Source organism: Octopus bimaculoides, chromosome 4, assembly GCF_046866305.1.
Source record: "Octopus bimaculoides isolate indiv1 chromosome 4, ASM4686630v1, whole genome shotgun sequence".
NCBI lineage: Eukaryota > Metazoa > Mollusca > Cephalopoda > Octopoda > Octopodidae > Octopus > Octopus bimaculoides.
The window spans coordinates 45,088,969-45,108,189 of record NC_142931.1 but is presented as its reverse complement, the minus strand read 5'-3'; the positions used below and the strand labels follow the sequence as shown (position 1 = coordinate 45,108,189).

Here is a 19,221-nt window from a genome sequence, read left to right as displayed (position 1 = left end):
GAAATTTCAGGCATGGAAGCAAAGTCTAGAGTGAAAGGGCCTTAGAGTTAATCTAGCGCAGACTAAAGTCTTAGTGAATAGGAGAGCAGACAAATCACAAATCCCTTCAGGCAGATGGCCTTGCTTGATTGGTAAGAAAAACATTGTTAGAAACTCCATAAGATGTACCCAATGCAAGCCATGGATACATAAGAGATGCTGCAATATCAAAGGAAGGTTAATTGGGAAAATAGATTTTGTGTGCGGAAAGTGCACAGCTACAATAAACACTAAAAATGCACAGAAAATAGACTCCATCAACTGCCAGTGGGGTAAGCTAGAGGTAGTAGATAGCTTCCGTTATCTGGGTGACCAAGTCAGTAGTAGAGGTGGATATTCCGAGAGAGTGGCTGCGAGAATAAGAATAGACTGGGAAAGTTTAGAAAGCTCCTACTTCTGTTGGTAAGAAATGGCCTCTCCCTCAGAATGAACGGCAGACTGTATGATGCCTGTGTGCGAACAGCTACGCTACATGGCAGTGAAACAGGGGTTGTGATCACTGAGTACATGTGTAGGCTTGAAAGAAATGAAGCTAGCATGCGTTGCTTGATGAGCTATGTCAATGTGCTTGTATGACAGAATGTTAATATCTTGAGAGAAAAGTTGGGCATAAGAGGCATCAGATGTGGTGCACAAAAGAGACAACTGCATTGGTATGGTCACGAGATGCATATGGCCAAGGACAGCTGTGTAAAGAAGTGCTGACCTCTAACTGTGGAGGGAACCTGTGGTAGAGGCAAACCCAGGAAAACATGGCATGAGGTGGTGAAGCATGATTTTTAAACATTGGGCCTCACAGAGGCAATGACTAGTAGCCAAAATGTTTGGCAAAGCCGCACCAACCCAAGTGAAATCGTAGTTGTGGCCGATGCTGGTGCCATGTAACTAGCACCTATGCTAGTGGCACATAAAAAGCACCTTTTGAGCATTAAGCTTCACGGAAACAATGACAAATGACTGAGACCTTTGGCAATATGCCATGCTTGAGAAGAAGACCCATCAATCCAAGTGAAATCTTAGTTATGGTAGATACTGGTGTCATGCAACTGGCACCTGTGCTGGTGGCATGTTAAGGCATTCATTACACTCTTGAAGTGGTTAGCATCCAGCCATAGAAACCATGTCAAATCAGACTGGCACCTTGGTGCAGCCCCTCAGCTTACCAGCCCTGGTCAAACCATCCAATCCATGGACAACGGACGTTAAATGATGATGATGATGATGATGACTGCTATATATTTGACATCTCCTGGGCTAATATTTAAAGCTACCCTGAGTTTTGATAAGATTTGAATTCAGAACTGCACCTTTTGAATTTACTTTTCACTTGTATTGTTTTAATCCTTCAATTATTGCTGGTCTACTTACAGTACTGTCATAACATTCACTGTTTACTGTCAATTTTTGCTCAAATTTGTCTATTTTTTTTAACCTTCTAGATCCCGTGCACTCTGCAATACTGGGACTCGTTGGTCAACCAGTTCTTTGCCTATCAGAATTTCACACTGTCTGAAAATGAAAGCAGTACTTTGCCTCTACCTGAAGTAAGGGCTGTCAATGGTCCTGAATTGATGGCTGCACAAATGTGGCGTGTTGTAATCCATCAGAAATATACAGCCTGCCATTCACACTCCTCCACATCATCAGGGTAAGTTTCTTATTAAAATTTCTGTTATGAACAACACTTGTACAGCTTTAAGTCTGCATTTCTCTGGATCTATGTGCCTTGTGTGTTATTATTACTTCACTCCAGATCATCCCTGGTCAAGCAGACTTGTAATCAAAGGTGCGGCAATATCAAAGGAACGCTAACTGGGAAGATAGATTTTGTATGTGGCAAATGCTCAGGTGCAGTAAACACTGAAAATGTGCAGAGAACAACTTCTGCCACATCCCAGGGAGAAAAACTACTAGTAGTTGATGGCTTCCGTTACCTAGGGGACCAATTCAGTAGCAGGGGTGGATGCTCTGAAAGTGTAGCTGCTAGAATAAGAATAGCCTGGGCAAAGTTCAGAGAGCTTCTACCTCTGCTGGTGACAAAGGGCCTCTCGCTCAGAGTAAAAGGTAGACTGTATGATGCATGTGTATGAACAGCCATGCTACATGGGCCGTGACTGCTGAGGATGTGCGTAAGCTTGCAAGGAATGAAGCCAGTATGCTCCGATGGATGTGTTATGTCAGTGTGCATACATGACAGAGTGTAAGCACCTGAGAGAAAAGTTGGACATAAGAAGCATCAGACGTGGTGTGCAAGAGAGACGACTGCACTGGTATGGTCATGTGTTGCGAATGAATGAGGACAGCTGTGTGAAAAAGTGTCACACCCTAGCAGTTGAGGGAACCTGTGGAAGAGGTAGACCCAGGAAGACCTGGGATGAGGTGGTGAAGCACAACCTTCGAACATTGGGCCTTACCAAGACAATGGCAAGTGACCGAGACCTTTGGAGATATGCTGTGTTTGCGAAGACCTGAGAAGCCAAGTGAGACCATAGCCCATGGCCTATACCAGTGGGTGTAACCAGCCCACTTATGAGTACCCATCATTCATTGGACAATGAACTTTGCTTGTGAAGACCTATTGAGGCAAGTGAAATCAAATCAAAATCGCTGACATGGCTGATGACCATACCACCTGATTGGCACTCGTGCCAGTGGAACGTTAAAAGCACATCCGAACGTGATCGTTGCCAGGGCCACGAATTGGCTCCTGTGCCCATGGCACATAAAAAACACCGTTCAAGCGTGATCGTTGCCAACGTTGCCTTACTAGCACATGTGCTGGTGGCATATAAAAAACAACATTCGAGCGTCGTCGTTGTCAGTGCTGCTGGACTCGCTCCTGTGCAGGTTGGGTTGCACGTAAAAAACACCTTTTGAGCATGGTCATTGCCAGAACCGCCTTACTGGCCCTCGTGCCGGTGGCATGTAAAAGCACCCACTACACTCTTGGAGTGGTTGGCATTAGGAAGGGCATCCAGCAGTAGAAACTTTGCCAGATCAGATTAAGCCTGGTGCAGCCTTCTGGCTCACCAGTCCTCAATCAAGCCGTCCAACCCATGCCAGCATGGAAAGCAGACGTTAACCGATGATGATGATGATGATTTCAACTATAATCATCCATTTAATATATATGATTACATTATCATTATCTAATGTGTCTACTATTATTTAAGACAGGTGGGTGTAATTTGATGGAGATTTGGGGCTATTTCTTGTTGACCCATCAGCTATGATGAAACTTCTCCATATATATGTATACATATACATTCATGTATGAGAAAATTTTTAATTTCTCATTTTAACTCTTTAGCATTCAGGTTACTCTGTCAAATGTAACGCTTATTTATCCACATTGTTTTAAATTAATCATATATTATCTTGTAGCTTTGAGATTTTGATAATGCGATTGTTTATTTTTAGAATGACATTTGGGGTAGGTGTAAGATGCCAGATTTGGCCAGTTTGAACATAAAACAGGTAGAATATTTGGGTTGGATATGGCTTGGATGATTTTCATCTGCTCACCCCATCCAAATATATATGACATTTTTAAACATAGCACTCTCATAAATAATAATATCTCAAAGCCAATACTCTGTAAATTTGCCTGTCACACTGCTTTAACACAGTACACAAGTGACTATTTTATATCTAATACAGTTTCTGCTGCATGTAATGAATACACACACATACGCACAAACGCACAGACACACTTTATTATTAAGCTAGTTGGTATATTTATGCTGTGTGAAGTTTTTCATGACTGAAGTATTTCCTGACTGAGAAGGGTAAATGTTGTTGGTACCCTGATAGCCTAGTGATTTAGTATTTATTTTGCTAACTGTTCATACTATTTTAAGAAATGTTTATACTTCAGGGTTGATGATTTTGATGGAAGCTATCCGTGTGTGTTGCCAGCTTCCCTTGCAGCCTGCATGCGTGTAGATTCATGCTTCATCCCCAGTCTTGTTCCAGTTGTCCAAGTGCTTGTTACCATGCCAACACTCCTTTTGAAGTTCAGCAACCATTTTAATGTTTTAGGTCAAGGTAAGTTGATTTGTAAAAGTACTTTCTACATTCTCAAATAATCTTCAACTTTATCAAGTTTGTATATCACTGCTGGGGGTGGAGACGCAATGGCCCAGTGGTTAGGGCAGCGGACTCGCGGTCATAGGATCGCGGTTTCGATTCCCAGACCGGGCGTTGTGAATGTTTATTGAGCAAAAACACCTATAGCTCCACGAGGCTCCGGCAGGGGATGGTGGCGTACCCTGCTGTACTCTTTCATGACAACTTTCTCTCACTCTTACTTCCTGTTTCTGTTGTGCCTGTAATTCAAAGGGTCAGCCTTGTCACACTGTGTCACGCTGAATATCCCCGAGAACTACGTTAAGGGTACACGTGCCTGTGGAGTGCTCAGCCACTTGCACGTTAATTTCACGAGCAGGCTGTTCCGTTGATTGGATCAACTGGAACCCTTGACGTCGTAAGCGACGGAGTGCCAACAACATATCACTACTGATATCTAATATTATCAGTGTATTGTTGTTGTTATTTAGCTTCAGGTCAATCATGTTTCAGCAGATTTATGATGGCCAGAATCACTGGTCATCATCAAACTTTCATTCTTTCAGATATAGTGTATCAAAGACTACGTTACCTAATCCATCCTTCCTGCTTTTTAACACAGTGGAGTGTGATTTGACAGAGATTTAACTGTTATTTCATTGAATTGACTTTCTTATTAGCTCATCATTCTATGTGCTGATAGCAAAGTAGCCTGGAAAGTCCTATCTCTGTAAGATATTGAGCTCAAACTTGAGATCACTGGTAAGAAGAATGAGTCAAGTAGAATTGCTCCACCAATATCACACTATTATTACAAAATTGACTGGCTCACTCCTTACCACCATTTCACAGTGCTCACATGGATTAGCAAATATTTCATTATAAAATTAGTTTTAGTCAAATTTTAAATAAAATTGAGGTGAATAATATTTCCTATTGAGGAACAAGATTAGCAATCTTGAGGTGAGGGGTTGGTGGATTAGTTATTACTCTTTTACTTGTTTCAGTCATTTGACTGTGGCCATGCTGGAGCACCGCCTTTAGTCAAGCAAATCGACCCCGGGACTTATTCTTTGTAAGCCTAGTACTTATTCTAGCGGTCTCTTTTGCTGAACCGCTAAGTGATGGGGACATAAACACACCAGCATTGGTTGTCAAGCAATGCTAGGGGGACAAACACACACACACACACACACACACACACACACACACACACACACACACACACACACACACACACACACACACACACACACACATTTATACATATATACGACGGGCTTCTTTCGGTTTCCGTCAACCAGATCCACTCACAAGGCTTTGGTCGGCCCGAGGCTATAGTAGAAGTCACTTGTCCAAGATGCCATGCAGTGGGACTGAACCTGGAACCATGTGGTTGGTAAGCAAGCTACTTACCACACAGCCTGACCTTAGTAAGAAATATTGGCTGGTGCTTTATTTTTAACCACCTCAAAAAGATCAAAGTCAAAGTTAACTTTGGTAGAGTTTATCATTCTTTATTGAAATAAATATCATCAGGCATTGAGATAAACTGCAGAGCATAAAAGGTGGTTATGACTTGAAATTTCATAGCTTCATCTTTATAACTTAATGACTGATAATTAACCATGCAGTTAGGAAGCAAACTTCTTGACCACACAGTCACACCTGCACCAAACATACTATGTGCCTAAATTGTTGATAGTAAAAATGTATTCGAATGATTAACTTAATTTATTCACATTTGCTTTTTGTAAAGTAATATTTTGAATTATAAATTAACAGCTAAATTTTTACTGTAGAAAAAGCCTATTCTGCTAGCTGTAGTAGCTGATGGGTTGTCGTCGTCATCATCACCGTCATCATCATCATCATCATTTAATATGCGTTGTCCATGCTGGCGTGGGTTGGATGGGTCTTGCTGAGATAAAATAATACAGTTAAAATAGCAGAAAATCTCATTTATTGTGCCTAATTTGAGTAGAGACATTAAGAGATGCTCTGTAGTGTAATCAATAATGCAAGAATAGTTACATGCTTTCTTTTTAGATTTATTTATTTCTTGTAACATATATTGTTATTTGTTATATTATTGTTTGTTATAAACCTGTTAAAATATAGAATTTTATAAATATAACATATTTAATGTAGTTGAAAAGCCAGGGGCTGTGGTTTTTGTTTAGGAAAAATCCCTTTAAAGATGTATTGTGTTTAAAAAAAAAAAAGGACACAGCATACATCAGAGCTAGGTGGGAAAAAATATCACCATAGAAGTGATTGCAAGAGCAACAAATACATATTTTGGTTCTTAGTGTCACTTCGAAAACAAAATTGAATCAGCTAGTCTGATTATATATAAAGATAATGAATAAACTGTGCACTGGTTCGCAAAAGTACTGCATTCGAAGAATATAATTCAAATTGTGCAATAGAAGCAGATATGTAGTAATATATATATATATATATATATATATATATAATTGTAATCATTTTATAATTATCTTATTTGCTGAACTTGATTGTTCATCATAATCATTCACCATATCATTAAATGTTTTGGTATGTCATTGTGATGTGTGTAGATTATGAAAGTTAATTCAGGTTTAAGCTGGGTTATTTATAATATTTTTTATTATTTCAGATATGTTTTGACCTGTTGATCTTTGTTTTCTTTTCATATAGATGTACCAGAGAAACTTAAGCCATTTACCTTCCAAGATAATGACCCATCAGACCAAGAATGGGGTGTGCTAATATTGGAATCGCCAGCTGTTATGGGATCCTACTCTGGTGGACATACTACAAAAACATCATTGCAGGTAAGGTCATCCAAAAATGCACACCTTAGAATGAATTAAACAGAACTTTTATATTCTTACATTTTAGAGAAGTTTTTATAGTTTGAAGTTTATATTTATTCTAACAAGTAGAAAGAGACGCATTTTGGAAGAGAACACAGTTGAAAGCATCAGACCCCTAGTACTCAACTGGTATTCATTTTAGCCACCATGAAAAGTAGTTCACTTTTGAACAACATGGCAGCAATCCTGCTCTGTGGTACCTTGGGCAGATATCTTCTACTTGAGCCTCAGGGCTAAAGTCAGTGGATTTGGTGGACAGAAACTTTAAAAAGTACAGTGTATATAAGTCCTTCTGTGTGTGTGAGTGTGTGTGTGTGTGTGTGTGTGTGTGCATGTGTGTTTCTTTGTGCCTCCTTGTGACATATGATAGTTGTACATGAAAAGTAGACTATGATGCATGTGTGCGAACTGCCATGCTACATGGCAGTGAAACATGGGCCATGACTGCTGAGAACATGTGTAAGCTTGAAAGAAACGAAGCTAGTATGATCTGCTGGAGGTGTAACGTCAATGTGCACACACGACAGTGTGAGCACCCTGAGAGAAAAGTTGGACATAAGAAGCATCAAATATGGTGTGCAAGAGAGACGACTGCACTGGTGTGGCCATGTGTTATGTATGGATGTGGACAGCTGTGTGAGGAAGTGTCACATCCTAACTGTGGAAGGAACCTGTGGAAGAGGTAGACCCAGGAAGACATATGAGGGTCTTTGTATTTAAGAGCAACTATGCATCCTGCTGTCTGGTGAGAATGAAATCAATCTGGCCTGCAGAGTCACCTGATTGATAGGTTATCAGGTGGCTGGCTTTCTAAAGTTGGTGTTGCAGATCAATAGGTTGACTTTTGAATGTTGAGCCTCACTGAGGCAGTGACAGGAGACCGAGACCACTAGAGATATGTTGTGATTGAGAAACCTGGTAAGTAAAGTGAGATCAAAGCCATGGCCAATGCAGGTGTTACATGTCTGGCCTGTTTAAAAGTATGCTTGATGTGTCAGGCGATATGATATGCTTGAGAAGACCTGTTCAGTCAAGTAAAACCAATATTGTAGCTGTGGCCAGTGCCGCCTGGCTGGCTTCCATGCCAGTAGCACATAAAATGCACCATCTGAACGTGTTCGATGCCAGTGCCCACCTGATTGGCTCCTCTGCTGGTGGCATGTAAAATGCACCATCCAAATATAGTCAATACCAGTGCCCCCTGACTAGCTTCCTTGCCGGTGGCACATAAAAAGCACCATCCGAACATGGGTGATGCCAGGTCTGCCTGACTGGCTCCCATGCCGGTGACACATAAAAGGCACTATCCAAATGTGATCGATGCCAGGGCCACCTGACTAGCTCTCGTGCCAGTGGCACACAAAAAAAGCACCCACTATACTCTCGGAGTGGTTGGCATTAGGAAGGGCATCCAGCTGTAGAAACATTGCCTGATCAGCTTGGAGCCTGGTGCAACCTCTGGCTTTCCAGACCTCAGTCAAACCGTCCAACCCATGCTGGCATGGAAAGCAGACGTTAAACGACGATGATGATGTTGATAATAGGAAACTCATCTGTTACCCAAACCTTCCTCAGTTAAGGCATTTTAAAATATATGCACTCACTCGTGTGCACGCACACACACACGCACACACACACCTTGTGTATTACTGTGAATTTATGTAATCATGTAATTGACTATTGTTTCAGTTCTCTTGTGCCTGCCAGCTGGATATTGTAGAATTCCGCTACCTCACTCAGCAGACTGTGGTGAAACCGTTCAGCTTACAAGGGGAAGTAACTATAATACCTGATGGTGAGGTAAGTCTTTAATATATCTATGATGGATTTACAATGTACTGTTGAATGAGTAACTTAGCAATTGTGGTGTTATGGTGTAGTATCTTAGTGACAATGCTGATACAAATGGCTTGATCAAAGCATGATATTGGTGATCATCCCATCTACTTTGGGCTCTCTCTGACTGCAGTATCCTATATATCTTTTCCTTATTTAAGGTAGTAGGGGTGTAATTTGAAGGTGATTTGGATCTTAGTTGTAGCAGGGTGAATGACTAGGTAGAAACACCTTCTTTGTCTTGCAGTACTGTCATATTACATATTGTAACTAAGTAATAATATTGTCATCTTATAGTATAATATTGTCCTTGTAATAGTATAGTTATACTATGATATAATATCTCTGAAACAGTATGGCTGTAGTATGATATTAGGATATTATAGTACTGCCATAATATGGCATAGTGTTTTAGTTATAATATTACCGTGTTATGATATAGTGTCTTAGAGTATTACTATAGTGTCTTATAGTAAGAGTGTCTTAGTAAGAATATGGACATCAAAAGTACGGTATTATATTTTAGTCACAATACTAGCAGAGCATGGTGCTGGTGCCACTTATAAAGCAGCTGTACTAGTACTGCATTAAAACACCTGGCATACTCTCTTAAGTGGTTGGCATTAGGAAGGGCATCCAGCTGTGGAAACCAAGCCTCAACAGACAGCTGGAGCCTGGACAGCACCTTGCTAGCCAGCTCCATGTCAAACCATCCAACTCATGCCAGCATGGAAAGTGAATGTTAAATGCTGATGATGATATGGTGTCTTAGTATCAGTAGTGCAGTTATATAGCATAACATCTTAGTAAACTACTTGCTATCACATGCAACTATGCTCACTCCTATATAGATATCACCTTTCACTCTTCTGTAATCTTCTGCATCCGTGCATCTTTCATATGCAACCAAGAGACTTTGCATTGACTTCAAAAACATCCTCTGATAGGGTCATTGCAATTATGCCTCCTTTAACAGCCCAGTGACATCAAACATTCTCATCTCAAGGAAACACTATTAGAGCTCACCTTGTCCTGTGTATGGATGTTGAGTAACTAGGATTCTCATAATCACTTCAAATGCTAGGTCTCACCATCACTGAAGATCTCTCTTAGTGGATGCACAGCCTTAACAGCAGTAACTGTGCAACAAAGAAAAGCCTTCCTTTTTGAAGCCAGAAATATACTACATCCATTCCAACAACAAAGCTCTCAGGAGACCTACAAAATAGTACACTCACATCTGGGATATTGTTATTGTTATACTCTCCCCCCCTCTCTCTCACACACACATTTTATACTGCATCCAGTGAAAAGTTTCTTGACTAATTAGATGTAGTGTCTCTGTTCTCTTTCCTTTTGTATCACTACTATTATGACGTCTGCTCCTTGAAACTGAGTGGACCTATACCAACTCCATGCAGACACTTTTGTCTCATCTCATCATCCATATTATCCTCCTTTCCCAAATTTTGCACTAGTTCATTACACTTAGTCTTTGCTTCTCCAAATGTCAGCCTCTTGGAATGCCTCCTCTATCCTCTGCATGTTTTTCCTGCTGCCATCAGCTTGCAACTGTTGGACAAAAATGTTAAAGTATCGATCTCAGTAAAGAATCTGTTAGAGCCTTGGGCATAGCACCTTGTTCCAGATTCCAGATGAAGCAAAAAAAAAAAGAAAAATACAACCATGCCATTGTATATCACAGTAACTTATTAACGGTTATGTCATAGTATCATAGAGTGAATTAGTATGAATACTACCTTGTTATAGGAGTTTGATTTGGGATCAGTATTGCCATGATATATCACAGTATAGAACTATCAAAATGACACTGACAATCAGTGATTATTTCACAACCATTATCATATTTTATTATATATAAAAATTTAAACAATTTTCAATTAATTCCCTTTTCCGTTGCACTTCTCTCTTATATAAATAATAAAGTAAATTGAACCTTTGTTTCTGTCTACTTCCTCTTTTATTTCTATCTTTGTTCCATTTCTTAATCTATTCTTTGATGCTTTGTTTTTGGTTTTATCATAATTTTCAACATTTTTTTCATCATTGTAAATATTTAGGTTTATAAAATAAAATTCTTCCTCTTCCCCTGCATCTCTTCTGTTCTAGTAACGTTTCTAAACTTTACCTATTTCTTATGGAATTTCTTCTTTCACAGTGTCAGCTCATCAGTGTTGACTGTAGTGTTGATAACTTGATGGTTCGTGTTGGAAAAGGGGCTGTACACACTCTACATTGTACCACAGAAGTCTGGAAACAGTTCATAGTATGTACCTGCTATCTATCACTGATATTACTTCAATTTTTTCAATTTTGCTATATGATTATGTATGTTTCTCTCTCTCTCTCTCTCTCTCTCTCTCTCTCTCTCTCTCTCTCTCTCTCTCTATATATATATATATATATATATATATATATATATATATATATAATCTTTAAACTGTCTTCAATTATAATTCTTAAAACTAATTATTTTTAATACTTTAGAAACCAGCAGTCCTCTCAAGTTCCTGTAATAAAGTTGTTTTCAGTCATTATATCATTTGTAATGATACCTATAGTATGATATGTTTTGGCCAGGTAAGTTTCCAATTCTTATGTTCTTGTATTCTCTTTTCTCACATCTCTGTCCCAGGTTCTTAACTTGTTGCCTACATTTAAAGCAAACAAGAAAAAAAAACTCTAAAAGCAGAATATACAAAACACTACATATTGAATCAAAATATTTAGTGCACCAGATGTACTAGACTAGTTTGGCTGCAGGTGAAATTGCTTTATAAAGATCATGATCTGTTCTGATCGTTAAGTGAAAGCTACAGACCTAGGCCGTGTAATTAATTCAAAATTTAAGTAGATATGATTTTTGCTGATTGTTGTTGATGGCATAGCGATAATGCATAACAGTGAGCCTCAGGCACACACACACATATATCATTACCACCTCCATCATCATTTAGCATCCCTTTTCTCATGCTGTCTTGGGTTGGATGGCTCAGCATGGACAAGCCAGTGGGCTTCACCATGTTCTGTTTGCTTTGGCATGGTTGCTATAGCTGGACGCCCTTCCTAGCACCAACAATCTTCACAAAGTGAACTGGGTGTGTTTTTACATGTCACCAACACTGGTGAGGTCACCTAGTACCTGGAAGATGCGACCCATCAACTGAGTTGGGTATAGAATTGAGGGATATGAAACTAAGATAGAAAAACAGATGGTGTTTTGCTGAAAACATGGCTTGCCCATCAGAAGAGAGAATGAGGGAGAGAGAGAGAGAGAAATGTGAGGTCAGTGTACTAGGTGAATATGTCAGACAGAATAGGATAGAAGAGTGGAGAAGATGGATGTGTAGGTAAGTGCAGTGAGTGGGAAAGTGTGACAGATGAGTAGGGATAGAAAATGAGTTGGACAGAGAGAATAGAATATCGTTTTATTGGAAGGCAAGTGAAGAAAGGAAAAAATGAACTCAGAAGATTTATGGAGGAATAGGTGTTAAAAGTTGAGTTGTGGGAAGACTTGACAGAACCTCAATTCTGCTAAGATGGATGGGTCTTCTTAAGCACAAGGTATTCACCATTCCTCTCAATTCTCTGTCATCTCCCACAAGAGGCTCAACATCTTAACATCAATCTTTACTACTTTGTCCTAGGTCTTCCTCTTCCACAAGCTCCTTCCATGCTTAATGATTGATACTTCTTTACACAGCTGTCCTTGTCTAGTTGGCTGCGTCTCGTGTTTCCGAGCTTGCAATCCAGTTCATTTTCCTGGGTGTTTGAACCGCAGATGGCTCCGCAATCCAAGGGTTGCATGAAACATACGGGGACATTGTGGACAAGGGATAGAAGGGGTTGGTTTGGGAAGGAGAAGGCACTGCTTTCTCTCCCGTCTCTTGAGTTCAGCTCCTGCGACTCGGGCTTTCTCGAAGTCCGCTGAACCCGTTTTGATGGTGTGTCTCCAGAGGGGTCTGTTTGCCGAGATATCCTCCCAGTGTTTGGGGTCGATGTTGGTGCTTTTCAAGGTTGATTTGAGTTGGTCCTTGTACCCCCTCAAGGGGGCTCCACGAGGACGTTTTCCTTGTCTATCTTCATCATTAATTCATGAAATTGGATTTACCTAGCCTATAATTTCTTGATATCATTTAACCAGTGATCAGAGGTGTTGTCTAATTGCTATCAAGAGATGAAATTCCTCATACCAGAAAAATGCAGCTCAAGTCTAAACCTATCTCATATAACAAGTGTTGCAAAGTAGTTTCCCCTTGATAACTACAGGTTGGACCAGATGATTTCCCTTAGACCGTAGTGGTCCTGGCAGTAATATTTCTGAATTGTCATGTATTTAACCATGTATCCTACCTTGATCAATGAAAACTGACCACCTAACTGGTGTATAGCTTAAATCATTCAGCAAGCATTACCTGACCAGTTGTATGCAGACAATATGTGCAATTGAGTGCATTATCGACAGATTTCATTCTACATGATATTATATATATATATATATATATATATATATATATATATATATATATAATATCATTATTAATCATAGGGCAGCAAAAGAAATTTTAGAAATTTAATTTACCACCAGTGGTCTAGCGAGAATAAAAAATTAGTCAATAGACTACATATATATTATTCATTTAAAATATAGAGATGCCTATAATAGGACATCTAACCCGCTAGAAAGAGCAGCAAAAAACTCTATACCACAAAAATAGGGATAATTTCGAAAGAGAATGAAAAATAAAATCATTTTTACCAGTCTATACTCTGTACCATGGTTTCAAGCTCTTTAGCAAGATAAAAATATATCTAACTCGGGAGCTTTCGTGTAAACACACTAATCCGGAACTCTGCTGACGAAAGCTCCCGAATTAGATATATTTTTATCTTGCTAAATAGCTTGAAACCATGGTACAGAGTATAGACTGGTAAAAATGTTTTTATTTTTCATTCTCTTTCGAAATTATCCCTATTTTTGTGGTATAGAGTTTTTTGCTGCTCTTTCTAGCGAGTTAGATGTCCTATTATAGGCATCTCTATATTTTAAATGAATATATATATATATATATATATATATAATCATCATCATCATCATCATTTGATGTCCATGTTCCATGCTGATATGGGTTGAACAGTTTGACAGGATTCACCAGTCTCAAGGACTGCATTGTGCTGCAGTGTGTGTTTTGGCATTGTTTTTACAGTTGGAATTCCTTCATAAGGCCAACCACTTTATAGCATGTGCTGGTTATCCTTGCATACAGCCTCGTCCCCTGAAACCCTCTCCAGCTGAGCATCCCTAATCTCACAGGCTTGTAGGTGCTGGTGCCATGTAAAAAGCATCCATGCCAGTGCTGCGTAAAAGCACCCAGTACACTCTGTAAAGTGGTTGGCATTTGGAAGGGCATTCAACCATAGAAACCATTTCAAAACACACAGGGAGCCTGAACAGCCCTTCAGCTGGTCAGCTCCTATCAAACCGTCCGATCCATGCCAGCATAGAAAATAGACATTAAATGGTGATGATGATGATGATGGATGCTGGATGCCTTCTTGTGCCACCTGCACTAGTGAGGCCATCATACAGCTTGCAAAACTACAAATTATGAGAGTGAAACTTTATGCTTGGAGATGAGAAGGTGCATTTCATTGTAGCACCAAGAAGTAGTGAGTCTACCTTGTAAGTTGCAAAACTAAATGTCTCTATGACTGTGAAGTAGAATTGGAGAGTGGAAGATTACTTTTGGATAGGTGTTGAGAGGTGTTAAAGTATGGCGAGAGGAAGAGATTTATTGTTATGAAACATTGACAGTGTAGAGCATAAGAGAAGACAGTGTTGCAGGGAAAAGGACAGAGTTGTGTTATGAATTAGTGAGTAGAGGAGGTCTAGTTATATGGGTGAATATGGTTGGGTGAGGATAGGTGAAAGAATGTAGGAAAGGGAGACAAAAGTAAAGATGATGAAGAGGAGCTGGAGCGTAGCAGAAAATTAGTAGAAAATATAAATATAATCAGATTGGAGCCTGCTTATATATTTATTTATATTAAGGGCATTACTATACATAGATGCCTCACGCTAGGAGAGACTAGGGAATAATTAATAAATTTTTCCCTTATGAAGTTTGTTCAGGCTAACTACTTGATAAATTTTTAAAAAATTTTATCCTATATATATATATATATATATATTTATACATACATACATACATACATATATATATATATATATATATATATATATATATATATATATATATATATATATATATATATATATATGTATATATATATATATGTATGTATATATATATATGTATGTATATATATATATATGTATGTATATATATATATGTATGTATATATATATATATATGTATATATATATATATGTATGTATATATATATATATATGTATGTATATATATATATATGTATGTATATATATATATATATATATATATATATATATATATATATATATATAATAATATTAGGGACAAAATCCAAAATTACAGGTAAAAACTCAATTAAAATCAATTTATAAAAAATTAAAATTAAATTGAGCTTTATAGATAAAATATATATAAAATATATAGTTTTAGGGAAAATAACCAAGTTTCAAGAACTCATCGATGAAAATCCACTATCACATAGAAAAATTAATAATTAAAAGCACAATAAATGAGTATAATATAAAGTAAAGTAAATATCATAAGATAAATATAATATGTGATAGTGGATTTTCATCGATGAGTTCTTGAAACTTGGTTATTTTCCCTAAAACTATATATTTTATATATATATTTTATATATATATATATATATATATATATATATATATATATATATAGATAGATAGATAGATAGATAGATACATTTCTTTTATTAGACACACAGGTCTCAGTATAGAGGGGACAATACTATGTAGAATTTTTTCTTCTTAAGATAGATAGATAGATAGATATACCTGTATCATTGCCTGTATGTCTTCTTACCCATCCATTTATCCATGTATGCATGTGTGTATATATACACATCTATATCTATATACATGTATTATTTTTCACCTGTTTCAGACTGGAACCACAGAAAACTTGGTTTTGAAGCCTGAGGAAATGTACTGTTATAGCTGGTGTTCACAAAAAACACCAACTCCAGTAAGTATAGTTCTCTAAGAAATAAAAGTACACTTGAATAGTATGTGAAACACTTTTGTAAAACTCTCTCATTGATTCAGGTTTTTTAAAAATTTTAGTTAGGAAATATTTCTCAGCTTCTTTCGTCAACAATTTGATTTTGAAGCTGAGAAATGTTGTGTGTAAAATTATAAGTATAAAGAGGCGCAGACATGGGTATGTGTGTAGTCAAGAATTTTTGATTTGCAACTGCTTGGTTCCAGGTTCAATATTACTGTAGCCTTAGGTTGGCCAGTACCTTGTGTGTGGACTGTAGTAGATGAAAACTGTATAAAAGCTCATCACATATATGTTTGTGTGTAAGCTTATGTTTCACTGATTGTATTCCTTGATGTTCTATAACTTAGCAGTTCAAGAAATAGAGATCATTAGAATATATGTGGCTAAGAGGGATATTACTTATTTGTTAGTATTGGCAATATAGATAATATTCAAAGAAGATCGAGTACATTTCCAACAACATAACTTAACTGAAACATACAGAGCCAGAAACAGGACAGTTTGAACTCACTATAATGATGCTGGTTCTTCCGAACCTTTTCCACATAGCTTTATCTGTATATTTTTATCAGGTAGTGTGATATAGATGTGTTTATGTACCTGTATTTCTGTTTCTTATTTGATATATGGATTTTTATTTAATTGATCATGCCACTGATAATTTTGTCGGTCACTTTGTTGTTGATTATTCTGTTGATCATTCTGTTGTTCATTCTGTCAGTCATTTTGTTGGTAATTTTATTGTTCATATAGATCCTACTATTCATCATTTTGTTAATTATTTTAATCATTTCATTGATCATATCATTGATCATTCTGTTGATTATGTTAATCCTTGTATTGGTCATTCTCTTATGTTGACCATTATGTTAATCATTCCATGATCGTTCATGATGATAGTTGTCTGGTCATTCACATCTGTCGTTCTGTTGATCCATAATGTTCTTTGTAGTGATCATAGACTAATCATTCACATTGCTCCTTATATTGATCATTCTACAATCATTCATTGATTCTAATGCTGATCATACTGTTGGTCTCTGTGAACAATCTCTTATTGTAGACCAATAACTTCCCATGTGTTAATATTAGAGTTAGAGATAGTGTATACATGAAAGATCTGTTTACAAGTTATAGTAACAGCTTACTCTGGGAAGCTTTACCACAGGTTAAACCATTCTATGTAAGAGTTATTCTCAAGTTTTAGATGTTTTACATCCTGAATGTCATAGTTGTATCATTTCTTTTCTCTTCCTACAGATGTTGCATGTGTGCGTTAATGCAGAGACCTGGTTCTGGTGTGACCCATTTTCTATTGATGAAGATGGTATCATTGTCCGTGTTGTTGCAACCAATTCTAGTAACTTGAAGTTGATTATCAAAGTAAAAGCATTATCAAATGTTCAAAAACAGGTAAATTTAATAAATGTTTTTCTCATTAACATGTTGATATCTACTTTTCTTTCTCTTCTCTATTATTGGTTGGTATCTAAAAGGCATATTCTATCCAGTTCGTCTTATTCTTGTTACATATTTTCTTAAAATATATTTTGTTTTCTGTAATTCATTAATTCATGAAGTTAGATTTAACTCTAGATTCCTGGATTATTACTAGAGACCTGTGTTTTCATCAAGGGCAGGTGACCTTAGTGATATCAACCATATAGATAATATGGTCTTTCATATTAGTACATCAAAACAACCAGTTAGCTAACCATAGCTATCACTTGTATGAAAGTTGAACTTTGAAGCATGTATCATGCTTTTGCCAATTGTTTTAGGTATTTGTGTAACTGTGAGCAGACATAGACACCCTCTCGGCCCTACCACCCTAGACCCAGCTGAACATCCAGGACGTGGCAGCTGTAGGGAGAGAGGTGTGCTCCAACACTTGTTTGAGTAAACTGAAGCAAAATCTAGTACCTTGCTCAAAGATACAATGTGCTACCTAGTTCAGAATCAAATTCAGGTCTTTCTGATCTTGACCCCAACATTCTAATCCCTAAGCTTCACACCTAACACTCTACAAGAAAAATATCACATTTTGCTCTACAAATTCTGAAGTTACATTACACTAGTAAATATGCAGTCTCTTATAGTCATTTTACAATAAATTTTTGGATGATGATGATATAGCTCTCCATAGCCTATGTTAGAAATGATTAAATACCACCTAATTAAAATTAGCTAGGAGGATCTACTATTGTAGTGTGAAGTGCAAATAATTTCGAAATAAGTTCATACCAATTTAATCCTATGATTTGACTTTAATTTAGCAATATTGCCATGATGAAAAATCACAATTGTCATATCTTAAAAAGTTTCATTAATTTTATTGTCAGAAATGTCATTAGTTTCTGCTAGAAAGATCCTACCAATTTCATCTGTACAAACAAAATACTGTATAACTCTATAACAGCTTGAAATCTTTGCTGATGTCTTTCTTTTCGCTGCAGGTTATCATCCGTGGTCAGCTGCTGTTCTCTAACCGCCTCAGTCTGCCTCTGGAAATGAAAGTAGTCACAAACAGACATCGAACTACGTATACATCAACGACCCTGGAGGCATCTAAAAATGGCAGGTCGCTGATTTATGATGAAAGAGAACCATGTGTTTTACGCTTGCGTCAGTCAGGTGTGCCAACGGCATGGTCACAGGAGGTATACATCTGTGGTGAACGTATGAAAGAAACTCGATTGGTCAAGGTTAGTTTGTCATTGAAAACCGGAAAACAAATTTTTAGTGCATTTTTGAATTTTATTTTACAAACTGGCCTAGCTGGCACCATGACATTGAAATGAAATTATTCTCATTAGTAATACTAATGAGAATGAATGCATGTGTGTGTGTAGTTGTGGACACACTCTTGGCACTCTCATGCTTGCTTCTATAGAACGTCCAGGATGTGACAGCTAGAGATAGCGAAGACTGTATCCATATATGACTGTTTCTCATTTTAACTGAGTTTATTCTTCCTATCACAGATTCCTATACTTGTAAAGAACCAGTACATCCATTTGTGGTGCCATATATACTCTCAGGACTATGGTCTAGCTATCCAGAAATTGGTAAGTTAAAAACAAATTTATGCCAATTATGATGTTTTTTTTTTTTGTAATAATTTAGTCAGATTAAGCAGAGCAATGACCACAATATTTGCAGGCCCCATTTGTCAGGCAGGTGAGATTGGTGTGGCC

General features: G+C 37.5%; 1 protein-coding gene across 2 annotated transcripts in view; it reads left to right on the top strand.

Annotated features, from left to right (window-relative positions):
• The window catches only part of LOC106884505 (intermembrane lipid transfer protein VPS13B), a 127,202-nt gene that overhangs the window by 55,507 nt on the left and 52,474 nt on the right, over positions 1–19,221 (top strand). For both annotated transcript variants that reach the window (XM_089350673.1, XM_089350674.1), the window contains exons 29-38: positions 1,479–1,687; positions 3,917–4,086; positions 6,790–6,926; positions 8,658–8,768; positions 10,984–11,091; positions 11,313–11,405; positions 15,905–15,985; positions 17,285–17,437; positions 18,481–18,729; positions 19,009–19,092. In XM_089350673.1, coding sequence (XP_089206799.1) covers positions 1,479–1,687; positions 3,917–4,086; positions 6,790–6,926; positions 8,658–8,768; positions 10,984–11,091; positions 11,313–11,405; positions 15,905–15,985; positions 17,285–17,437; positions 18,481–18,729; positions 19,009–19,092 — 1,395 coding nt within the window. The remainder of the gene's footprint in view (positions 1–1,478; positions 1,688–3,916; positions 4,087–6,789; positions 6,927–8,657; positions 8,769–10,983; positions 11,092–11,312; positions 11,406–15,904; positions 15,986–17,284; positions 17,438–18,480; positions 18,730–19,008; positions 19,093–19,221) is intronic.